We start from the raw sequence: 26294 nt of genomic DNA on the forward strand, positions 1-26294 counted from the left end.
GAAACAGAATGAGGCTTTTACTCACGCCCAAGGTGAGTACCCAGTTCAAGCTTAAGGCTTTTACTCATTCTTTTACTCTCGCTCGTGAGTAAATATATGAGCTATGCCAAGTGAAATGGGAATTGGGCCGTTGCACAAACCCGTAGACTTGGCTCAAATTGGGCTTAAGATTTCTAGGCCTATTTTTTTTTTGTGTTTTTCCTAATTCTTGTTGCAAAAACTAATATTTTGTACAATAAAAATTAAAAATATTTTTTGAGTATTACGTTTGTCAATTTATTTACATACAAAATTTTTTCCAAAATTAATATAAAACTCTTTCTTATCCATCTTATTTTTTTTTTAAATTTTGCTCGACAAAACCAAATAGGCATTTATTTTTCATAGAATCTGAAAAGGAATTTCTTTTCACTTTAAAATTACATCTTGGCAAAAGAAAAAAATGACAAAAACAAAGAGGAATGAAAGAAGAAGGAGAATAAAATTAAAAATCGCAATGAAAAAGGGGAATTGTTGGGCTCAAGCCCAATTAGGATGTTCATCTTAAATATGCAATAAAACAAAGATTTAAGAAGTATGGATCTTATTTCAATAAAAAATAAAATACATTATTAATAAAAAAAATTTATTTAATATATATATATTTTAAATTAAAAACATAAACTCGTTACACCGAGCTCATGTCTTAATTATCTTTATTTTCAAACTATGTATTTATTTAAGTTTTGGCATAAATTTATTATTAATATATATTCAAAAATTACAATTTACAGACAAATAAAAGTTACATTATCATTGAAAAATTAAAAATTCGAAGGATCTACTGCTTTGTAGTTTGCAGTAATGAAACAAAGGATTTGGCTAAGAGAGAGAGAGAGAGAGAAAAAAAATTAATTAATTAATTGAAATTGGGTGCTCTAAGATATTGCCACAAAACTTGAGTTGAAAAAGGAGGGAAAAAACAGATTGTGATGAATGATTGATTTGCCACTCGCTTTCTCCAATGGAAACAAACAAATTGTTCGGTGTTGTGTTGGAGTTTGGATTAATAATAGCAGACGACATACAGTTGCAGGTAAGCATCTGACAGCAAGTGAATCCACCAGGGACACGCTAGCCTGTTGTTTACTTAAAACGAATAAGTGTCAGATGGTACAGCAGTCTCCCACATCACAAGGACAGCAGCCAGTCGAATAATATTTAAGGCACAACCAGGACTTGAACGGCTACGACCTTACTTGAACAGGATCTGTTCTATAGGCTCGTACCTTCGTATCCTTGAGTTCTAAGGAGACAGGATTTCAAGTCTGGTTGATGACACAGGACTGTGTGATCAGAGCGTGATTAGTGGCTAGGCAATCCAGTACGGATTACGCTGGCCGTGGAGGATCGTTCCCATCCGGTCTTCGACTGGATGGGATGGTCACACGGTTGTCTGACAGACTTTCAAAATCTTTTTGGGTTCTGAGATATCAAACAACCAGGTTTATTAAAGCCGACATCATTCGGAAAATTCGTAACAAGAAAGGCTTTTAGAGATTCTGATGCTTAGATCCTAGCAATTTTACAAATAAAGTTTTGAGGTTTGGTCTCTACTGTAATTATATTAGGCAATAAACCCAAGGTGTTGGACTTAGATTTATAAATGCGTTGGTGACAGCTACCAGAGGAAGCAGAAGGGCTCGAATCCAGAATCATTATTCACTAAGACCCAACCCCCAATCACATGAACAGCACCTGTACATGTCTTGGGCATTAATCATCATTCACCAGGAAAATCAGAGAACTCCAGGGGCCAGGGGAATGGTGGTTGTTGCACAACATCCAAGAAGAGGCGGAAAGAGGTTTCTGAGAATTGGCCTGATTGATAAATTCGTATCAAGAACCACATCATGCATACACAAATCATTTAGCAAGCAATCATAAATATGAACAAAATCTGCTCTCTCTCACATGAATCACGTTCAATTACAGAAAGATCTCATGAATAACATTTTGTATGTTTAATAACTCACTCCTCACCATTACCTTTCAAAGACAAGGAATTTTCTATTTGAAAGTACTATTCGGTAACTTAGATATGGTGGGTTATGTTATGAATTCCAGTGATGGTTGTGCTTTCAAGGTAGCGAAAATACAAATGAATATAAAACTGCTTGAACCCAACACAAAATAACTGGGTGTGGTGGATTAACAAAATCATGCAAGCATGGTTATACCCAGTAACCCAAAAAGGGCACAAAAGATGAAGTAAAGACATGGCACCAATGCTAACCACAAGATGCTTGCCCCTACTCTACAGATTATTAAAATACCTCCAGAATCAAGAATAAAAATTTAAATGGAAATGCCATAAAAAGTATAAATAGTTCAGATAAAAACAAACAAATCAAATCCGACCACAATGCCATGCAAGCAAAGCATTAGGGTCAATCATGATGCTGGACCAACATAATGGCTTCAAACTTCAACCTTTCCTCCTAGAAGGATACTTCTCATGGCCTGATAGAAACATATTTCAATATTGAAAAAGATTTGTATTTAGAGCTCCACTGCTCAAGTCTACTTAAACAGGCCTCAATCGAAACCATGTCAGTTAGCTACCTAAATTATCCTAAATAAGAATCATCAATTCTGCATCATAGCTTAAGACACTGCTTCAAGCAGAAGAAAGAGATGTATATGTTAAATTCTTTCTCCTACTAACGAATACAAGTTCACTGTATATTTGAGAGGATCCAAATTTTCTTCTTACATACGCATAAATTTCAGCCCAAAAGGTAGTAACCAGACCAGAAAAATGAATTGTCCATTTTTTTATGATTAGTAAACTAGTATGAACCACCCACTCAGGCTAAAGATTGATGAACAAGCATGAATCCTTTTAATTTAAATGTTGACGGTTAATTCCTTGATTAACAATCAAAAGAAAGCATAAATTGTTGGTAAGAATATCAGATTACTCAGTCAACATGGTCATAAAAGAAGTACTCAATAATGGTTAACTACAAAGAAAAGATGACGATGATGCACACTAATGCAATGATCCATATAATAATGGCTTCAACAATCAGTGCACCAGCTAGCTTGGCATTCCATGAACTAAAACCCACTTATTTATATTCCTCTTCATAGTTGTTAACGGAATGTGAGAAGTTTGAAGTACTAAATTCTGGGAAGGAATGATTTCAATGGTGCCGCTAGCTAGCTACTTGATTGAGTTAATGGATTTATTTCCTTTTTGGATTGGATGGTTTATGACTAATTGGTTTTTTATACAACTAATACTTTGGGCTAATCCAAATTTCCTGAATGAAGGGTCCTACTCCTACCTCAAGGTGCTTCTACATTTCCTCCAAGCGTGCTACATCACACTGGCAGAGGATAAGAAGAACTGTATATCTGTTTCTTTTTCTTCTTTGGAGGTGGGGTAGAGAAATGAAAAACCAAGCAAAAAAAGGTTGGTCTTAGCCTGTATTATGTTTATTTTTATTCTGTTTTGTCATTTTCATTAACAAAACCAGATTGAATTTGTTATCATAACAAGTTTTGTTGAATCGAAAATGCTTGAGGATAGCATCCCTCTAAAGGTGATGGAAGATATTTTCCCTCATTATTTCCTATTTAGGGAGCAATTTATTTGTGGTATAGAGAGAATTGAAGCAGAATTTGTTCATTCCACTCTTTTCATCTATTCCTCTTTACAACTTGTCCTGGCAATGGTGTTGAATTCTTATATAAATATATAATACATACATATTATATTTTGTTGCTTCCACTTCTAATTTGTCAATAGCATTTCAACATGGTGGCAGCTTAATCATATGATTAGGTACGTTTGTTCATTAAGAAATCTATGTGCAAAACAAAGTCAAATCCTACACAAAAAGGCGCCGTCTACAGTTTAAATAAGAGCTAGGCAGCTTGCTAATCCATTATTAATTTTTTTTACATTTGTTTAGTAGCATCCCTTCTTACATCAGATTAAGGTGGCCGGGTCATAGCACACAGAGACTTCCATCATCAATTCAGCAGAAAGTCTAAGAAAATATATACTAACTTTCCATCTCAACACAAACTTAAGATTCACTTATTAAGTATGATTGGATCTCTGCTTCCCAAAGGCATTATTTTGAGAGCCTGAGGTTGACTATTAGAGCTCTTCTCCGTCTATAAAAATTTAACCTTTTACTTCAAGCTTAGTTACCATTTAGTTTATTCGGCCTTTATTACCTAAGCTTTGTGACTCTTTTCTTTTGAATAACACTACCAACAAAACAGCAAATAAAATACTAGTTCAAGAACAAATTCCACATTGGGTGGTTCTTATACTGACCCGTGTCAAGAGATGTGATTAAGAATGTGAAAATTGCCTACTTGAACTCTCTCTAATACTATAATCTTTAGTACAAAGTAAAGCCAACTCCACTTCCAAGCAAAGGGAAAGTGGAAGATCCATTTGGCAATTTCAAAACCCACACATTGGTGGGTGCAATGGAAATCAGTTTTAACTCCTCAAGAAGGTATTTACAAGTTTCTGCTTTTTCTCTAGGCATCTCATCTCATCTCACCTCATCATCTCTTCAATTTGGCCGATCTGAATATTCCAATGCTCTCTAGCAAGTGCTCCAACCTTATATTGGAGGCTCTAGCTGCTTGTATCACACACATATTGGCCCCTCTCAGGTGCCTCCAGGTTGGGCCTCTTTGTATCACATGGCAATCAATAATACACGAACACGTCGGCTATACGCGTGTATGTATATATATATATATATCAAATTAGATTTGTTCATGTAAAATTTACTTAATAAATTTCACTTTATCGTTAAAATTAGAAGTATTCCATTAACAAAATCCAGTAAGTTTAAATAGCTTTTTCTTCTCTATTTTAACTAATAACATCAAAACCTCACTTCTTCTTCTTGCTTCCTAATCTCCTAACAGTCATCATTACATGAATTACTTATCACCAAATGCACCATATGATGGAAAAATGATTGAGATGTAAAAGATAGCTATTTTTTGGAAGTTTGTATATAGGTGTTCTTGATGGCATTCAAACCATGAAATTCAAAGGGTATTACCATTTTAACAACCACTAACCACTAGGTAAGAGACACGTGTATCTTTCTCATGTATAACTTCCATATGATTGTTAAGTAGTTCCATATGGTCAAGGTGAGTACCTAGTTCAGGCTTAAGGCTTTTACTCATTCTTTACTCTCTCTCATGAGTATATATATATATATATATAGGCCATGGCAAGTGAAATGGCAATTGGGCCGTTGCACAAACCCGTAGGCTTGGCTCAAATTGGACTTAAGATTTTTAGGCCCATTTATTTGTGTTTTTCCTAATTCTTGTTGTAAACATAAATATTTTGTACAAATAAAAATTAAAATGATTTTTATTATTATGTTTTTCAATTTATTTACTGACCAAATTTTTTTCAAAATTAATATAAAACTCTTTCTTATCCATCTTAATTTTATATTTTTAATTTTGCTTGACAAAACCAAATGGGAATATATTTTTCATAGAATCTGAAAAGGAATTCCTTTTCTCCTTAAAATTACGACTTGGCAAAAGTAAAAATTGATAGAAACAGGGGGAAAGTGAGGAGTTCACTTGGGTCTCCGTTGGGCTCAAGCCCAACCAGGATCTCAACTCAAATCCACATCAAAGCAAAGGCCCAAGATTGTGCCTAGTTTAACGTTTTTTTTTCAAACCATATATTTAGTTAAGTTTTGGCAAAAGTTAAAGATAATAGGTATGCGAATTTACAAATAAATAAAGGATAAAATTATCATCCAAAAATTAAAAATTTCTTTGTAGTTTGTATTAATGAAAGATTAATTAATTGAAATGGGATGCTCTTAGCTTTTGCCACAAAGCTTGAGTTGAAAAAAGAGGAAAAAAACAGATTGTGATGAATGATTGATTTGCCACTCGCTTTCGCCAAACAAATTGTTCGGTGTTGTGCTGGACTTTGGATTAATAATAGCAGGCGACAGCTGCAGGTAAGCATCTGACAGCAAGTTAATCCACGAGGGACACGTTAGCCTGTTGTTTACTTAGAGCGAATAAATTGTCGGATGATAGAGCAAGATTCCACATCGCAAGGACAGCAACAAAGCAAATGGTATCTAACACAGAACCAAGAGTTGGCAGGTCACGACCTTACTTGAACAGGATCTGTTCTATAGGATCGTACTTCTGCATCCTTGAGTTCTAAGGAGACAGGATTTCAAGTCTGGTTGACGAATTAAGACTGTGAGATCAGAGCGTGATTAGTGGTCTGGTGATCCTGTGCGGATAACCGTGACCGTGGAGGATCGTTCCCTTCCAGTCTTCGCCTGGATGGGATGGTCACACAGTTGTCTGACAGGCTTCTAAGTCTTTTTGGGTCCTGACTTTTTTTTTTTCCTGAATTGGCTGCCCCAAGTTCACCTGAAGAAGAAAGCAGGATATCGGACAACCAAGTTTATTTAAGCCAACATCATTCCAAAAATTGATGGGTTTTCAGAGATTCTGATGGTTAGTTCCTAGCAGTTTTACATATAATTTTTTTTTTTTGAGGTTTGGTCTCTACTGGAAGTATAGAAGCCAATAAACCCAAGGAGTTGAACGAAGATATACAAATGCGTTGGGTGACAGCTACAAAAGGAAGCAGCAAGGCTTGAATCCAATATCATTATTGCTAAAACCCCACCCCAATTACATTAACAGCACCTGTACATATCTTGGGCATTAAACATCATTCCCCAGGAAAATCAGATAACTCCAGGGGCCAGGGAATGGTGGTTTTTATAGAACATCAAAGAGGAGGAAAGATGAGGTTCCAGAGAGTTGGCCCGATTGGTACAGCACCAAAAAACCCAGAAATGTATTACATTCAAGTGGGAACTACAGTAAGGCCAAGCCTGAAGTACACTCATGATGTCTCTGATTAACTGATTGTAATCCCAAAAGCTCTCAAAACATTGTCCAGGTTTAATAATGTATTTGCAACTATAATAAATTTGCAGTACTAGCATACATGAGAATGGAGAGCAACTATAATCCCTGTTTTGACATCTTTTCATGAAAAGGGCGTTGCAAAATTATACAACACATTATATAAACCCCCTGCAAGCCCGAATCTCTCATCAACCTCATAGAGCATAATATGCTGCATAAGAGGGCTAAAATGCTACTAAAGTGCAATAATGGAACCAAAATAGATAGAATAAAAAGGAAAGACATGCACACACACATAGACATACACAATGGAGAAACGAGGGGAGGACGGAATTCAACTTTGGATTTCAGTCCCAAGCTCATTGATTGATCGAGTTGTGGGAATCATTGCAACTGGTTGTTTGGTCACTGCAACCAAGATGTCAGCATAACCAACCACCCCAACTAAAATATCGTCATTTTCATCTTCGGTCACCCAGACATGCGTTGCCCTATGAGATAGCATCTGAGCCATGACCGCGGCCAGCGAACTAGTGGTTTTACATGTCAAGGGTGCACTTCTGCCCCTATACATGCTCCTGCCAACACCAAAACTTGGGCTCACTGGATTAAACCCAATGCTCCTGCTACTGAATTTCCTTGGCCTTGTTGACCCAACACCATTGACTATTTTATTATCTTGAACTGCTGAATTAACAGAAAAGTCGGGGAGCAATCTGGAACTCACATTATCCTCAACCCCCATAACAAACTGTCCAGCTGAGAGGTTGGCTAAAGCCCATGCTGCAGCTAAATAATCACATTTCCATAGTTTAGAGGCTGAGATTTCACCTAAAATTTTATGGTGACCATCTGGTGTGATCTCCACAACAGCAACTGCACTAGGATCCCCGGGATGTTTTTGAGTTGCTTCTAAAGCTGGGAGGGAGGCTTCAATAGAGCTGTAGTTTAGGTTAATGGCACCAAGTGAGGAAATAGAGGAGAGGGGGACTGGAGCTAGTGCACCAAGGCAACCAATGAGGAAGCGGATGATGTCTTCTCTTGAGAGACAGCAAAACTTGTCACGCATGTAGGTGGGGGTGGACGAAGAAGAAGGGGGGTTGGCATTAGTGATGAGGTTGTTGCTGCTACCATTTTCAATGTTCTTGAGCCACTTCCCATTATAAAGAATTGAGAATCTCTTGCTCATGCCTTTCCATACCTTGCTCTTTGGAACAAGAAGTCGCCTCACACCCTGCTTCATCATCTCCAGTGCATCTATCAATCTAGTCCAAAACAAAGAATTAACAATGCCATGTAATTACATTGAAAAGGTATCTGCAAAGAGCAATCAGAATCTAGCAGAAGAAGTGAGCATATACAATGGATTTTTTAAACCTAACACTACTAAGTTGCCTACTCTTAGTTAATAACCAAAATGGACTTTCTTTTTTCCATAAATTTCTGAAAAAAAAATGCCAATATGTACTTACTACCAAAATTTTATTTGGCCATCCGTGACAAGAACCACAGCATGCATATCTCCACAAACACAATCATTTAGAAAGCAATCATAAATATGAACAAAATCTGCTCTCTCTCACATGAATCATGTTTGATTATAGAAAGATCTCATGAACAACATTTTGTTTGTTTAATAACTCAGTCCTCACTATTACCTTTCAGAGACAAGGAATTTTCTATTAGAAAGTATACTATTCGGTAACTTAGATATGGTGGGTTAAGTTATTAATTCCAGTGATGATTGTGTTTTCAAGGTAGCAAAAATACAAATGAATATAAAAACAGCTTGAACCCAACACAAAATAACTGGGTGTGGTGGATTGACAAAATCATGCAAACATGGTTATACCCACTAACCCAAAAGTGGCACAACAGAAGTAAATACCTGGCAATGGCATCAATGCTAACCACAATATGCTAGACCCTAATCTACAAATTATTCAAATACCTCCAGAATCCAGAATAAAACTTTAAATGGAAATGCCATAAAAAGTATAAATAGTTCAGATAAAAACAAATAAATCACATCCGACCACAATGCATGCAAGCAAAGCATTAGTGCTGGACCAACATAATGGCTTCAAACTTTCCCCCTAGAAGAATGCTTCTCATGGCCTGATAGAAACATATTTCAATATTGAAAAAGATTTGTGTTCAGAGCTCAACTGCTCAAGTCTACTTAAACAGGCCTCAATCAAAACCATGTCAGTTAGCTACCTAACTTATCCTAAATAAGAATCATCAATTCTGCATCATAGCTTAAGACATAGCTTCAAGCAGAAGAGAGAGATCTATATGTTAAACTCTTTCTCCTACGAAAAAGTAGAAGTTCACTGTATATTTGAGAGGATCCAAATTTTCTTCGTACATCCACATAAATTTCAGCCCAAAAGGTAGTAAGCAGACCAGAAAAATGAATTTTTTTTTTCTATGATTAGTAAACAAGTATGAACCACCCACTCAGGCTAAAGATTGATGAACAAGCATGAATCCTTTTCATTTAAATGTTGACGGTTAATTCTTTGATTAACAATCAAAAGAAAGCATAAATTGTTGGTAAGAATATCTGATTCCTCAGTCAACATGGTCATAAAAGTAGGACTCAATAATGATTAACCACAAAGAAAAGATGACGATGATGCACACTAATGCAATGATCCATATAATAACGGCTTCAATAATAATGACCAACAGAAAACTGTTAGTTATATAAGAGAATCCTACACTAATTAAAAAACATGCATGTAAATGCAATCATCCTTGACCAAAAGTTTCAATATAGACATGAGTGTAAATTTTGGTTATTGTACAGTATCTAAAGGAAGATGTTCCTAGCACAAGTTGCATAGCTGCTTTCAACTGAGTTGAAGTCCATATTCCACAAATCTAACAAATTGGAAATGCATTTTATTTAATTTGAAGCAAAGGGCATAACAGCATTCTACATGCTATAATACACAAAGATTGATAAGACAGGATAATTTATTAGAAGCAAAGGTGAAGAACACAAATAATAATGAAACACCCTAAATCCTAAAACAGTTATTAACGCTACAATCAGAAGAAAAGTGGATCTCAATTGAAAAATTACTATTAAATAGTTCTTGTTTACTTGAGTAGAGGGTAATCAAGACCTAAACCAACATCTTTATCTTACATTTTCCCTTATTCTATAACCTTATAGGAAGTAAGAGAACGTTAATTGTACAATTTCAATCACTGTAACTGTTTATATAACAGCAACCATGTAACGACATATCTGTATTCAAGAAAAATGCAATGACTACCAAGGATATAAGGTTATTCATAAAATATGGACCAGTGAAGGAATAGAGTCAAAGTCACAACTCAAAAGAGCCCCAGACTTGCAATTCTTGTATCAATATAAGTGGCAGTGCAAGAAAAAATAAAAAGGCAGCCCACAGCTAGGCACATAAACAATCCGACATACACAACATGTTATGAAGTTAATAATAAATAAATTGGAACAGAGTATAAGACACTTAAACACAAAGGAAGAGAACAAACCTTTACAATAAAGCTAACACTGTGGGAAGGGGGCAAGGCAGAGGGAAACCATATTTTCTTAGAAAAGTTATTCTCAAACATATGGATTTAAGGAATTTAACACAGATTGCCAAACAATAATGTAACTCCGCAACTGCCTGAGTCAAATATGTAACCAAATCTTGCTTTGGGAGCAAATCATACAAGATGGCATGGGATACACAGGTACACGATTCTAAGGACAACAATGTCACAGACTACACAATTCTCCCCTTTTACCTAATTCAATGACCAACAAGATACCATGACCCAAAACAAAGATAGACACATGACATATCACCTTAACAGAAAACAAGTCCATACAATTAATGGCCAAGAACAAGAATGAGAATGAAAGACAAATTTCTACATCCACTTGAAACAAGTATACATCACTTTAACATAAAGTCCACGTAATACTCAGGCTTTGACTAACTGTTGCTATATGTACTTAGGAGGTTAAGGTCATAGCTCAACCCTCCCAACAAAATAAAAAGTTCCAACATCTTCAGGCTGACAAAAAAAAAAAGTGAATAAATAAAAAAGAAAATGAGCTAACCTGGTGCCAGGATCAACAATCTTCAACAGAGCATTATTAGGGACAACAACATCAGAAACTTGTGCTTTCATAGCCTTGTCTTGATCTTCCAAACACTGAGTTCTGGCCAAAAAGGAGACAATATCAAGTGAAGTTAAAATACCAACAAATCTCTGTTGTCTCATTTCATTTTTTTCAATCATTCCCACATGAGATCTTCTCTTCCAAACTGGTATGCCACACTCCGTCGACTCTCCTATTGCTCTTATAGCTGATTCCACCGACTCTGTTTCAGAGAATTCAACCAACTCTGGCTTCCCCACCGTCAGATCCCCCACCACATGGTACAAGAACACTGATGCCATTCCTTAAATTTTCTGTTTAATAACCGAGAGAACTGAGGAAAAAAAAACAAAGAACAATCATCATCAAGTCCTGAATTATTCATCCTGTTTCGATAAAGGGTGATTTTATATTCAATTACCTCGACTAGGTTTCTGTTTATTCGATCCAAAGTTGAATATTTTCCTTCACTTTCCCACTTTTCCTAGCCAACCCAACAGAGAAGTTACAAAAAAGAAAAAAGAGAGAAATGCTTACAAGAAGATATTCGGTTTTCCGTAAAATTAATATATGTTTAATTTAAAAGATAAAAACCGCCTTAAAAAAATCTGATCTGTTTTTCCCTTGTATACACCTAAGAAATGAAAGAAAAATCTGGGTATATTTTTGTTGTGAAACCGGGAAAACCGGTGAGAAGGAAGAGCTATAAGAGGGAGTGGAGGAGAATGAGGAGGAGGTGAATGCCGGTGATGGGTAATCGATAAAGGATCACAAGAAAGCAAACATTTGGTGCCATTGAAGGAGGAGGAAAGAAGCAGAGTTCTTGCAGCAAAAGCCCATTCACGATGATCTCTCTCTCAAACTCTTGACCGGATTGGTGTCACGAAGAGCATGATATTCGGAGAGAACATTTCATTTTGTTTGGGTTTATAGGGGGAATGATGCGGTCCATGTGGATGAGATTGAGATACACGAGATTAAAATTTTGGTGAATTATTGAGGGAGGATGGAAGGTGGCGGCCAAGTGGGGCACTTTCACAAATTGGAATTTATGATGAGATAAAAGAAAACGATTTTGGTTTTCGGAAGTTAGATACATAGATATCTGTTTACATGTGTATTAAGACGAGGTTTACTTATTATTATTATTTATTTAAGACAAGACGAGAGTCCATGGTATCAATTATTGAGATAAATATAAGAATATAGGTTTTTTTTTTGGTGAGGTTACTATTATGTGCCTTTACCATTAGAGGAGAAAATGGAGATGGAGATGTCTAGAAGTTGATGTGTTGTTTTATGTATATAACATAATATTTAAAAAGTTTAAATAAATTTATATTCTTATATTGTATTCAATTTAGTTCATATACTTTTAATTTGGATAAAATAAACTCTTATAATTAATAATTTACTAGTTACCGTTAATTAAAATTTTACTTATCATTTCAGATTTATGTGACACTAACGTGCTACTAACATAGAAAGTGAAAAATATTATATGATTATACCATCATATTATATCATTATCTATTATGATATATCAAGTAATGTTTTAACTAATCACAAGAAATCAATATTAGTTATCAAAGCATATTTGATTCAAAATAAAAATATAAAAACTTAATTGAATATGATAAAAGAATAAGAATTTATTTAAATTTTTTACATAATTTAGAGATTTTTTAAAATAATATGTTTATTTTTTATTTAATTAAAAATTAAACACATTAAATGATTTAACTCAATTATTGATTCGTCAATACATTACGCAAATAATTAGATTCAAATAATCTTTTATTTCAATAATCTATCTTGATATTTTTAAATTTTAATTTTGAACATATTCTCTTGAAAACTATTAAAATGTTGCTTATTATTATTATTATTATTATTATTACAATATGAGTATTGAAAGCGAAAGGGTTCAAATCTAATTACTTGAGTTGAAAATACAAACACTATATTATGGGACCAAAATCTTATATATTTGTATGTCCTTCTTGATCTTCTGTTTTCTAAGTTGAGGGGAACTTAGCCATAACCATTTCCAGCTGTAGACACATAACTTAGCCATCCCTTCGCCGTCCCATCCCCCACCCACTACGCGGGATGGGGGTTCTGGCCACCAACTCCAGGGGTGCCAGAACCCCCCTCGTCGGGTTGTCCAAAAAATTGGACAACCCGGCTCTTTAAAACCCTGCAAAATGCAAAAACAAGAGACCAGCAGTTAGCCACACAAAAAAAAAAAAAAACAAAAGAAAGAAACAAAAACAAAAACAAAAAAAAAAGGAGGGGATCTGAGAAGAGGAAGCCGGCGGACGGAAGAGAGGGAATGGATCCGTAGATGTTCAACCGGCGTTGAGAGAGAAGAGAGAGAGGCCGACGAAAGAGAGGGTTCGGTCGACGGAAGGCGAAGAGATCCGCCAGGAGAGAGAGAAGAGAGAAAGAAAATCGAGAAAAGAGGGGAGGGCGCCGGCGCCGGCGAAGGGAGAAGAAAAAGATTTTTAGAGAGAAGGGAGAGGGCGCCGCTGCTAGAGAGAGAAAGTGAGGAATGAAAGTGAAGAGAAAAAGAGAGAAAAAGGGATTAAATACCTAGGGTTCGTGGGCAAAACGGCGTCGTTTCAGAGAGGCAAGCAGAAGCTGGAAAGACCAGGCCAAACGGCGTCGTTTTGAGCGGCTTCGCAAGCATCAAAACGGTGCGTTTTGGACTTTACCTTGCGGGCTTCCAGAAACAGGCCGGGGTGTTGGATTTGGGCTCCCACGGGCCGCCGAGTTGGGCTAATCGCAGCCCAACAAGGTATAACCCTTGTTGTTTTGTTTTGCTTGGGTCTAGCCCATTTTAATTTAAATGCATTTATCATTTTTTTTTTAGGAATAAATATTTATATAATATGGGCACTTATATTTAATATTAAAAACAAAAAAAATAAAAAAATAAAATAAATAATAATAATAGTAATTCATGATGCAAATATATATATATATATTATATTATATTAAGATAAAAAAATAAAAATATAAAAAATAAAAAAATAAAAAATAATAAAAAATAATGATAATAATAAAATGAAAAATAAATAAATAATAATAATAAATAATATAATTGGAACAAATATTTGAGTATTACCACCAAAAATGAGGTAAAGAGTTGCCTCTTTCCGGTGGATATTTTCGGGTGCGAAGTTAGAGACAGATTTTCACCGAAGCGTCGGGATAAATCTGAACTCTAGATTTCAAAACCCATTAAGTCAAATAGTCATTGTTAGAAAACAATATATGTAGAAAAATTTTGTTAATTCAAATAAATATTACTAAATAAAGTTAATCTAATCGTTTAAAAAAATTAATTAATTAGGCAAGCTTTGTAATCAAGTAGAAATTGACCAACAACAAACATTGATTTAAAAAGAAGACCAAAAAATAAAGTATATATATAAATAAAAAATAATAAAATAACAAATAATCAAAATTTTTAGATCATCAATAAACGCGTGCATACCATCATTTTATTCTGTCATTGCACGCCACTCTTATTTTGCATGTGGCGCGGGAATCCTGATGATGGGATTTCCCCGAGAAGCTCGTAGAGACGAGTTCTTCCGGGGATATCTCTAGGTGAGAAAAATTTCGAGACTTCACCAAAGCGTTGGGATGGTCTCCGAATAATTTTCCAATAAAAGATTACCGACTCCATCATTTAAAATAAACAAGTCACGACATCATTCTACACTTGCATCATATGCATACGTAAAACCAAGTGAAAAACTCAGTCTGACAATTCAATAAAATTTAATTAATAAAATAGGGATTAAACTAAGAAAGGCTATATTAAGATAACTTAAGATTAAATGGTACCGTTCGTAGAACGGGCGTCACGGGGGTGCTAACCCTTCTCCGTGCGTAACCGCACTCCTGAACCCATCTCTAAAAAACGTGGACCAGTTCTCGTTCTTTCGACGGACCTAAAATTAATTTAGGACTTCGTCGATTAAGAATCGGGTTAATAGGTGACCAATCACACCTAGATAAAAAAGATTGGTGGAGACTCCCACACCCACACATAGTTAATTTTTGCCCGCGTCTGGCGGACGGGTTCCCGGACCCGCACGTCACGACACCAGCCAAATACAAGATGATTAGGTTGGAATAATATAAGTGATCAAGGTAGCATAAGAATGACAAAAGTCATCATAATAATAATTTTTGTGATGGTAATAGTAGATATTTTGACAGCATAAGATTCCTATATATGTTGTGCATGAGAAATGGTAGGTAATTGCCAACAAGCACAATCATGGAAAACAGGTAGGGTTTCCAAAGTTAGAGAAAAAACTATTCAATATGTTATCAATTGAATAAAGTGAATTCCATAGTTACATCCTTTTTAGTTAATAACATGGGAAATCCTCCCAATTGTCTCATTCAGGATGTTCTCCAAGTTTGAACAACACTGGTATTTAACAACAAATATCCCAAGTCCATTCACTAAACAAATAGACCATATATAGTACCATACAATTAATAAGTGGTCAAAACACCTCAACAGTTTCTGGTCTCTTGCAATTTCTTAATTTTAGTTCATTTACTCAAAATCACAATAATTTAACCTCTTAATTTTAAAAATTATTTCAATTTAGTCCTCTTAACATTTTTCTTTTGAAATTACCTTTCACAAAACTGACGTTATTGCTAACGTTTACTCAAAAGCACAATAATTTAATATTTTAATTTTAGAAATTATTTCAATTTAGTCTGTTGACGTGGCACGTGAGGTGGACTAGAAAGGCTGACGTGACAATGTCATATCACTTGACATGTGAACTCTATACTCATGCATTTTTTTTCATTTTAGTCCATTTACTCAAAATCACAATAATTTAATCTCTTAATTTTGAAAATTACTTCAATTTAATCCTTCTAACATTTTTATAGAGCTAACATTATTGTTGACATGGCATAACTTTGATATTGTGTGTTTGTTGAGTTTTGAACCCAAAACCTCATGCAAGCACAACAAACTTCTTACCACTTGCTCTAAACCCTTATCATTAAAAAATATAGTTTTTATTTCTTTTCTTCTTTCTTTTTTGTTTTTTTTTTGTTTTTTTCCTTTTTTCTTTCTTTCTCTTCTCTCACCTTTTCCCTTAAAGACCAGCCTTCAATCATCAGATGTTGTCGTTGGTTGCTAGTCGACAATCACCGATCACGATCATTGTGTGGCATATCCAGTGATCGTCGTCCAATGACCAACGTCCGATGATTGATAACTAGTGATCGACGGCGACGTTTGGTGACTGGCAATCAATCCTTAAAGGAAAAGGTGAGAGGAGAGAGAAAAAAAAAAGAAAAAAAGAAAGAAATGAAAAAATGAAACAAAAGCAATACATAAATAAAGCCACAAGTTTAGAGTAGGTGGTAAGAAGTTTATTGTATTCGCATGAGGCCTTGGATTTGACACTCAATAAGCACGTAATATTTTTAGAGAAAACAATAAAAAGACACATGTCGCTCTCTTGTTATGCCACGTGTCACCCTTTGGACATGCCATGTGACGTGACATGGGTGGGTGTTGATGGACACCTCATATGCCACGTCAGTAAGCGGGGCCATATCAGCACCAGTCAGTAATGACGTTAGCTTTGTGAAGAGTAATTTTGGAAGAAAAATGTTAGAGAGACTAAATTAAAGTAATTCTCAAAATTAAAGCAATTTCCAAAATTAAAAGACTAAATTATTACAATTTTGAGTAAAGGGACTAAAGTGAAGAAAATGCAAGAGTATATGGACTGTTGAGGTTTGACCATTAATAAGTCGATAAAATAGTTAGATAATGTTTTAATACTTGTTTGGCCTGGCACCACGTCAGTAATGATGTCAATTTTGTGAAAGGTAATTTTGAAAGAAAAATATTAAAGGGACTAAATTGAAGTAATTTGTAAAATTAAGGGACCAAATTATTACAATTTTGAGTACTAAAGTGAAGATCTCAAAATTAAGAGACTAAATTGTTATAATTTTGAGTACTAAAGTGAAGAAAATGCATGAGTACCTGGACTGCTGAGGTGTTTTGAGCATTAATAAGCAAATAAAATAGTTTTTTTTTTTTTATAATTGGAGGAAGGGGAAGGTAAGAGTATAATGCACCAACCAATGACCAAAATGCTCAGGTGTTGATAAAATAGTTAGATAATATTTTAGTGCTTATTTGGCCTAGCTTTTTTTTTTCAATTTATCTATTTTTTAAAAGTATAAGTTAGGTCAAACAGAATTTTTGATAAGTTCTTAAAAAAAAAAGGACTTTTTGTAAAGAACAAAAATATCAAAGCTTAAATAAAAGCTCCAAAGAAGAGCTTTCTTTTCTTTTCTTTTTTTTTTTTAAATATATCATCTTTTAAAAAAATACTACTTCCTCTGAATCAATCTCCCTCTCACTCAAGTATTTGACTCATTGGTTGATGCATGTTTCTTTGCCTAGAGAATAAGGTTCGAACCTCTTTCCCCCAATTAAAAAAAAAAATCTCCCTCCCTTTGCAAATCACCATTTTTCAACGCAAAATTACGATCTCCCTCTCCTTTACCTCTCTAAAGACTACTAAAAAATTAAAAACAAAAGACCAACCGTTGAATAACAAAATTAAAAATTTTTTTGTTCTTGCAAAGATTAAGAAAAAAAGACTCAAATTTTAAAGTTACATTCAAGTACCATTTAAAAGTTTTCTCTCTTCTTCATCAAAAAATCTAATACTATTACTATTATACAAGTTTCAGAGTTGTTCCGATTCTTTGTGGATTTTTTTGATTTGAACTTATGAAATTGTATATAAACTCGAAACAAACTTATTTTGTTTTAATTTATTAGATGATTGAAGATGACATGAATACTTTTTATGATAAATTTAACAAAAATTAGAGTTTATATAATTTATTTTATCAAACAGTTTGTCAAACAACTTTAATTTAATTTTAAAAGCTATTATAATTTATAAAAGCTTCATAATAACTTTTTTTTAACAAAAAAATTAAGTCAAATAGGCTCTTAATCTAATGATTAAGCTCTATACAAGATAGAAAAGTATACAATAAATAAATATTGGTCTTATGGTCTTGTTGTCATTTTCAAATAAATTTTTATCCTAATCTATTGACACCTGAAACATGCTATTAATTAAACTAAGATGTTCCCAATAGATAGGAAAGTTTTATTAAATACATAATTAATATTATATTTATTTATATTTAATTACCAAATTTCTCCTCGTGGTTTGAATATATATATATATCCATTCAAATCCTTAACGTTATATATGTTGTTTTAATTAATGATTTTATGGCTCTTCGACTTCTCCAAAAGCCACTTGGTGCTAAATGCTAATCATAAAATCGTAATTGGCCTGTTTGGTTACAAGAACAAAGAGGGTAAGAATTGTTTTTTCTTTTTTGCTCTCTTTATTCTTGATTGAGATTTTGTTTCCATTATGATTTTTTAATACAGAATATAATAATAACTATTATTGCATATGTTTCACGTGAATATATTTTTATGTTTTAATTTTACTTGCAAATAACAATTATGTACAAATTATAAATATTTCAATGGTTTATAAATAAAATATAATTATATATAATTAAAAATTTTGTATTCTAAATTTATAGATTATTCAATATTATTAATTGAGAACAATATTTTTAATGAAAGTTATTTAATGTAATTAGGATTCCGTTTTACAAATTGAATAAAATTTATTAAAATTTATAGCAAAAAATATTTTTAATAATATATAATTAAAACTTAAAATTATAATAATAATAATTAAAATTATATTAATATTTATTTACAAATTAAATAAAATTTTATTAATATTAATAATAAAAGACATTTAAAATGATAATTTTAAAAAATAACTAATAAATATAATAATTTTTGTTAATTAAATATATAAAATTTGCAGAGTGAATCGCTTTTCTTGAATCGGCCATCCTCTGTCAAAAGTTTATGGATGAGATCTAAGCTTAGATTCAATGATTAGAATTGAATTATAAGATTGCAATGGTGGTAGTTGAGATAGATGCTTGGTAGATTTATCACTTGAAAGTAGAGGTACTAATATGAGCTGGTCCGGTCTAATTTGACCCAAATCTTTGTAGATTGAGAAAATATGAGTTGGGTCATGTTAACTTATTTTTGACATGGGTCATCAAAATCCTAGCTCAGCTCACGCCTTGCTAGTTCATGGGTCAGGTTGGGTCAATTCATTTCTTTCTTTTTTTTAAATCATTTTTACAATTCTACCCAATAAATTTTCTATTAATAAAATTATTCTATGATTTAATTCACAAATTGAATAATAAAAACATGTTACAAACAAATGAATTACACTAAATATAAATAAGCAAATAAATTACATAAATAAAGTTTTAATCTTTAACACAAATTACCATCCTATAAATATAAGTATATAACCAAATAAATAGAAACTTCAAGATTCATTTATGTCCTTCTTAATCCTCATCTTTAAGCAAAACATTTAAATTTTGTTTGAATGATGTCTCAAGGTTTGAATCATTATCAATTTATTATTTAATATTCATTGTCATAAAAAAAAAAAGAGATAGTGAGTTTTAATTTAAACTAAACTTATTAATTTAATAAGTAAAAATTAAAGACATTGAAATATATAAAATAAACAATATCATTTATAATTAAATTATTAATTTTATATAATTAAATATATAAAATTATTAAATTAACTAAAATTATTTTTTTTAGCTCGTCCCAACCCATTAATCAGATGGGTTGACTCATTTAGACCTAGTTCTAATATAAGTTTAAATTTTCAAACTCAACCCATCTCATTTTCAATAAAAAATAAGTCCACTCAATGGGCCAAGCATATTTTGACTAGTCTACTTGAAAGATGCTATTTCAAGTCAAATATAGACCTAAATTATGTGAATGGAAATTTCAATTAAGAAAATATTAATCAATTAAGCAAATTTCTTAATTTTTTTCAAGTGAAATTAATCAACAAAAAATTAATCAATTAACAAAAAATTAATTGAATGGAAATTTCAATTAAGAAAAAATGTGAAATTAATCAATTAACAAAAAATTAATTTAATTGACAAGGAAAAATGTGAAATTAGTCAATTAACAAAAAATTTGATTAATCAATTAACAAAAAATTAATTGAATTGAAATTAAAAAAAATTAATTACGCTAGAGGAAGGGCTTGAACCTTCGACCTTGTGGTTAACAGCCACACGCTCTAACCAACTGAGCTACTCCAGCTATTTATGTATATTATTTTATTTCCAACAGTACTATATTTTCCTACAAAAATACTAATATTGATAAAAAAAATCCGTGACGGCTTAAAAAGAAAAGATTTTTGATATATGTTGGTCTGGTCAAGGGCAGCTCAACCTCAATTCATCTAGCAAAGCATTCAAATCAGAGTAAGATGATTCACCTTCTTCCATAGCCTTCCTCGCCATATTTTTCAATTCCTTAGCTCGGCTTCTCATTTCCTCAGCTTCTTCACCAACCATTACCCGACTCACTGCCCTTTCTATATCTTCCTTCATTACTTTAAATTTTGTACTAGGATCATCTCCCCATCTGCACCATTCTTTGGCTCCAACATCTACTCCAATCTTCAGAACTTCTGTAACCAGCTTTTCGTTGCAGAACTGTTCTGCACAAAGAGGCCAAGTAACCATTGGCACCCCAGCAGTTATACTCTCTATTGTTGAGTTCCACCCACAATGGGTCATGAACCCTCCTACAGCTTCATGATCAAGGATCAAAACCTGGGCCGCCCATCCCCTAATTATCAAACCCTTCCCTTCCATCCTCTCTTCAAATCCTTCTGGCAACCATTCTTCTTTGTCTTCATCGTTCACCTTTCTTACAACCCAAATGAAATCCTGTCCTGAAGCTTCAAGGCCCTTAGCTATCTCATTTAGCTGAGCAGCTGAAGTCCTGAATATACTTCCAAAACATATGTAGAGAACTGAGTTGGGTTTCTTCGAGTCTAACCATCTTAAACACTCATGTCTGTCAATGGAGGCTGCATTTCCTCTTTCGGCTTTATCTTCGTTGTTCCTGTTGCAGAGTGAAACAGGACCAACCTGCCATGCCTTCCTTCGCATAACTTTGGAATAGTGTTGTGTGTAAGCTGGTTCTAGCTCGTGGAAACTATTTACTATGACTCCATAGCTTGTCAACTCTGATTTGATAGCTTCATCTATCAGCTTTTTCCGCTCAGTTTCTGCTGTATCTTTAATATAATCTGGCAGCTGCAATCTTGTCATCTTTATCTGGTCCGGGAGGCCAGGCACATCAAAGGGTTCAGATTCAGATGAAATCTTCTTGAAGGGTTCATGGCGTATTAAGGTATCAACGACACAAAGAGCAAAGCAGCTTGTTCCATGAAAAACCAGTCTTGGGATCCCAAACTTGCCAGCAATATCTGTAGCCCATGGAAACATCCAGTCAGCCACAAGGCAATCAGGGCGGAGCTCTTCAAGGATCCGCTCAAGTGGTTGTTGGAAAAGATTGATGGCCTTGAGAAACTTTGGTATCATTTCTTGTGAAGTGATGGAACTCACGTTCTCGCATCCTTCAGGCAGGCCTACCTCAGATGCAGGAAATTTTATTACCAAAGTACTAATGTCAAAGCCCAATTGCTTTTCTCTTTGAATTTTGCTGGCAAAGAGAAGAGCATTAAGGGGAGTAGTAACAATAGTTACCTTTACTCCATGCATAGCAAAAAGTCTAGCCATGTCCACTGTTGGGATCAGGTGACCATGGGCAAGTTGTGGAAAGAAAATGAAATGAAGCTGGCGTGAATTTGAGGCCATTTAGCTTGGTTCAAGGGAAGAAACAGGACAGGAGTAAATTGATTTGGCAAGTAAATTAAAAGTTAATAAGCTCCTTATTTATACACAAAGCAAACAATGAAAACACTGTCATTCAAAGACACAGGTGCTTGAAGCACAAGAAAATGTCTTGATAGGTGACATGAATTTGTTTGCTTGGACTGCAAGTATGCTTATAGTTAATAACTACCCTGGAAGATATGTGAAAAGGTCATAGTTAATTTAAATAATGCATAAAACAGACAACCGCCCATCGTCACTGACTTATTTTATCAATAAAATATTAGTAAAACAGCTTCCAACTTCAAGTCCATGTTCATTGTTTTATACTTCTCTCATGTGAAACTTACTTACTAATTTGTTTACCTTGGTTGGCAAGGAATCTCAATCTACTTGGAAGTCTATTTATTTTTGTTTAAGTCCAAGTCTTAATCAACTTTTTCCTGGCAGCAAGAACTTCATCTTTATCCATTTCACCTATAGTCTCTGCATAACGAATTCAAATGGAGCAGCCCAATTACCATTCCGTTTAGCCCTTGCACACACAACAGCACAAGAGCTAGTTACTTTGCATCTCTTTCCTATTCAGGCCCACAACATTTTGGATATGAAGGTGTGTATAGCCCAGTACAGGAAAAGTTTATGACATGTAACAATATTTTATTTAATAAAATAATAAAAGAAAAAGGAAAGGAATAACTAAATAAAAGCGATTTCCACTTTAATTTTACTTTAGTTCCCATTTTAGTGTATTAAAAAGAGAAAAAGAAAAAGAAAAAGAGAATGTTTGCCTTATTATTCCTCAGTAAACATACTCTCATGCCTCCACTTAGCTGCAAAAATTCTCCACTTTCACTAGTAAGTCTCTCTCTCTTTCTTTCTGAATGCATTTTTCAGCTTTCGGTTTGTTGAAATTCCTTTACTTCCATTGAAGAAGAACATGGGTTCCAGATTTTCATCGCTGTAAAACTCCCTCTTTTCTTCTTCTGTCACTCTGCTGTTCTTTACTCTTCAGTTTTAGTTCATGGCTCGAAATATTTAGCCTTTTATAGAGCATCAGAAGAAATGGGTTTTATGTTTTAGCTTCCATAACTGTAAGTAGTTTCACAGTTTAGTTTTGGTTCTGAGTTTGTTTTCACTCATGGAGCTGAAATGGGTTGTTGCTGTTTTTCACCCCGGGAAACCCTCAGAATTACATACACTGCCACTCTTGCTCTTGATAATACTACCACTATGTTCTTTTAACCTGTCTCAGTGTTTTGATCTTGACCCAGAAGACAAAGCCTCACTATTATTGTTCAGGTCATCGGTTAAAGACCCTGGCCAGAGCTTAGAAACCTGGGTTGGGTCAAACTGCACCAACTGGACCGGTATTTCTTGTGAAGACCGGACCGGTCGGGTTGTTTCTGTGAACTTGGCTAACATGAATTTGTCCGGTAAAGTGCACCCTGGCTTATGTGAACTGTCATTTCTTGAATACTTGAAATTGTCTCAGAATAACTTCAATGGCACGATTCCAACGTGTTTTGGTTCGTTGGGTAGTCTTAAGTCTCTTGACCTTAGTTACAATAGCTTTAGTGGGGTTCTACCTGATGATATCATGAGGCTTAGACAATTAACAGAACTTGTGTTGAATGCAAACCGAGAACTGGGTGGTGTTTTGCCATTGTGGATTGGTAATTTTTCCAGCAATCTGGAAAAACTTGATTTGAGTTCGAATTCCTTTCATGGGGAGATACCTGAAAGCGTGTTTTACTTGAAGTCTTTGAAGCACTTGGATCTTGGAGACAATCATTTATCAGGCAATATTCATGAGTATTATCAGTCACTGGAGTTTCTAAATCTTGCTTCGAATCGGTTATCTGGTACTTTGCCTTGTTTTTCTGCTTCTACTCAGAGTCTTACAGTTATGATATTGGCTAACAATTCTCTTGTGGGAGGAATACCTACTTGTATTGCCTCACTGGAAGCATTGACGCACCTTAATCTATCATTTAATCACCTGAGCTATGGGTTATCTCCGAGACTTGTGTTTACAGAAAAGTTGCTTGTGTTGGACTTGAGTTTCAATGATTTATCAGGTCCTCTTCCAAGCAAAATTGCAGAGGCAACAGAAAAATCAGGCCTTGTTCTTCTGGACCTCTCTCACAATCACTTTTCTGGTAAAATTCCATTGAGGATCACCGAGCTGAAGAGTTTGCAAGCATTGTTTCTTTCTCATAATCTCCTTACAGGGGCAATTCCAGCAAGGATTGGAAAGTTGACTTATCTTCAAGTAATTGATCTGTCGCACAACTCCTTATCAGGTTCAATTCCATTAGACATCGTTGGGTGTTTTCAGTTGCTTGCACTGATGCTCAATAACAACAATATTTCTGGTGAACTTCAACCTGAGCTTGATGCATTGGATAGCTTGAAGATATTGGATGTAAGCCACAACAAGATTTCTGGTGAAATCCCATTAACCTTGGCAGGGTTAAAATCACTAGAGATTGTAGATTTGAGCTCCAACAACCTCTCTGGAGCACTGAACGATGCAATTACCAAATGGTCAAACCTCAAGTATCTCTCCCTAGCTCAGAACAAATTCAGTGGGAATATATCCAGCTGGCTATTCACTTTTGGAGCAATCCAGATGATCGATTTATCTGGGAACAAATTCTCAGGTGTCATACCAGATGTTAGCTTCAACATTAGCTTCCACAATAACAGTGGAAACAGTGATAGAGCACCTAAAGAACCATTTATTGCAATGAGAAATGCTGAGATAAAAATTTCTGTCATGGTCATTGATAGTAGTGAATTAAGCTTCAACTACAAGGTGTCTTCAACAGTTGGAATTGACTTGTCTGATAACTTGTTACGCGGTGAGATTCCAGATGTTCTATTTGAAGTAGAAGGATTGGAATATCTGAATTTATCTTATAATTTTCTCGATGGTGAGCTTCCAAGTTTGGAGAAAATGTGGAACTTAAGGGTCCTGGATTTGTCACATAATTCCTTATCCGGCCAGATCCCTGCAAACATCTCAACCCTTAAAGATCTGGTTTTCTTGAATTTATCATATAACAGTTTTTCAGGATCTGTTCCTGATAACCAGGGATATCAGAGATTCCCAGGAGCATTTGCTGGTAATCCTGATTTGTGTCTGGAGTCCTCTGGTGACGGGTGTTACAGAGCAAGCCCCGCTGTGGTGCCTGGGAGGACATTTGAAGAAGTTGAGGGACCAATATTGGTTTGGGTGTTCTGTGTAAGTGCTTTTGTTAGTTTCTATTTTGGTGTTGTGGCTCTCTTTTGTTCTGCTCGAGCAAGGAGTTACATCCTCCAGACAAAATTTTAATGCAGTGAAGGCTTTCTTCTGTACATTTACATTTCTCTACTTTAGGGGGCTACTTTTCTTCCTGAGATTTAAACTCATGCTCAAAACATTAGAAGGTATGACATCTCAAAGATCAGATTCTCTTTATCCGGTAATATTTAATCTTACACTTCTATGTATGACAGCTTCTATCTGTTAAGATTTAATGGCTTGATGTCAATGATTAGATTCTCGTTTGATTCATGAACTTGTTCTCTTAAATACCTGTGGAACTGCAATCTTTTGAGATGAAACAAAAACCTTCTGTTTTTATCATCAAAGAGAAGTCAAAGGGCTTAGAAGACTTATGTATGCCCTTTTTAAAACCTTTTCTCCTCCTTTTAGCTAATAACTGGTCATTTATGATAGTTCCCACTTCCTGGGTTCAAATTTAAGCATCCCATTCCCCCGTAGAGTTCTATAAGTAGATTAGTGAGGGGAAAAGATGACTTGATTTTGAATATGTCATCCTAATGGTGTTGGTAGTTCAGAACGTTGGTGGGTTTATTTACTCCACATTAGAAAGGAAGAAGTTCTTTAAGTAATCTTGGTAGAGCAAGTACTTGATACTGGTGATTGCCATTTTAGTTTTCATAAATTAAATGAATACAATTCTGAAAAGTTATTTTTGTTTATCAATGCTTAACCATTGATGGAAATGCTGCATTTGTTCTCCAAGGGTTGTCTTATAAAAAGACTGTATTCATCAAGTATATAAAGAACTCTTCCAGGGAACCATTTGCACTACTGCTTGGAGAATGGAGAGTTTTGAAGCTTTCTTGTATTCTAGAGGCATCATAGCCTTTAAGACAGTGTTCTTCATGCCCCAAAGCCAAATTTCTTCTTTCTTAGTGATGAAGAGAAGATTGATTGGCAAAACAAATCTTTGTACAAATATTAAATATCCAATAAGTTTCTCGTTGTAATGCCCTAAAACAA

The 26294-nt window shown here is 34.4% G+C and overlaps 3 protein-coding genes and 3 non-coding genes across 6 annotated transcripts; 3 read left to right on the top strand and 3 right to left on the bottom strand.

The window, feature by feature from the left end:
- The first annotated feature begins 1228 nt into the window (after window positions 1-1228).
- On the top strand, window positions 1229-1445 carry LOC148762861 (small nucleolar RNA U3). Its single transcript, XR_016026765.1, has one exon. It is a non-coding gene; the product is annotated as a small nucleolar RNA U3 (small nucleolar RNA).
- A 4732-nt stretch (window positions 1446-6177) lies between these two features.
- Window positions 6178-6394, top strand: LOC148762862 (small nucleolar RNA U3). Its single transcript, XR_016026767.1, has one exon. It is a non-coding gene; the product is annotated as a small nucleolar RNA U3 (small nucleolar RNA).
- A 655-nt stretch (window positions 6395-7049) lies between these two features.
- Window positions 7050-12154, bottom strand: CBSX6 (Cystathionine beta-synthase (CBS) family protein). Its single transcript, XM_018121824.2, has 3 exons — window positions 11535-12154; window positions 11072-11447; window positions 7050-8228 (listed from the first exon to the last, which is right to left on the bottom strand). The coding sequence occupies exons 2-3, from the start codon at window positions 11413-11415 to the stop codon at window positions 7298-7300; spliced, it is 1275 nt and encodes a 424-aa protein (XP_017977313.2). The 5' UTR covers window positions 11416-11447; window positions 11535-12154; the 3' UTR covers window positions 7050-7297.
- An 8177-nt stretch (window positions 12155-20331) lies between these two features.
- TRNAN-GUU (transfer RNA asparagine (anticodon GUU)) lies at window positions 20332-20405 on the bottom strand. Its single transcript has one exon. It is a non-coding gene; the product is annotated as a tRNA-Asn (tRNA).
- LOC18599392 (scopoletin glucosyltransferase-like) lies at window positions 20406-22040 on the bottom strand. Its single transcript, XM_007029342.3, has one exon. It carries the CDS (start codon window positions 21977-21979, stop codon window positions 20525-20527), a length of 1455 nt encoding a protein of 484 aa, XP_007029404.2. The 5' UTR covers window positions 21980-22040; the 3' UTR covers window positions 20406-20524.
- Window positions 22041-22748: 708 nt separating this feature from the next.
- Window positions 22749-25559, top strand: CLV2 (Leucine-rich repeat (LRR) family protein). Its single transcript, XM_007029343.3, has one exon. It carries the CDS (start codon window positions 23139-23141, stop codon window positions 25335-25337), a length of 2199 nt encoding a protein of 732 aa, XP_007029405.3. The 5' UTR covers window positions 22749-23138; the 3' UTR covers window positions 25338-25559.
- The last annotated feature ends 735 nt before the right edge of the window (window positions 25560-26294 follow it).

This window comes from Theobroma cacao, chromosome 5, assembly GCF_053813885.1.
Source record: "Theobroma cacao isolate CCN51 chromosome 5, ASM5381388v1, whole genome shotgun sequence".
NCBI lineage: Eukaryota > Viridiplantae > Streptophyta > Magnoliopsida > Malvales > Malvaceae > Theobroma > Theobroma cacao.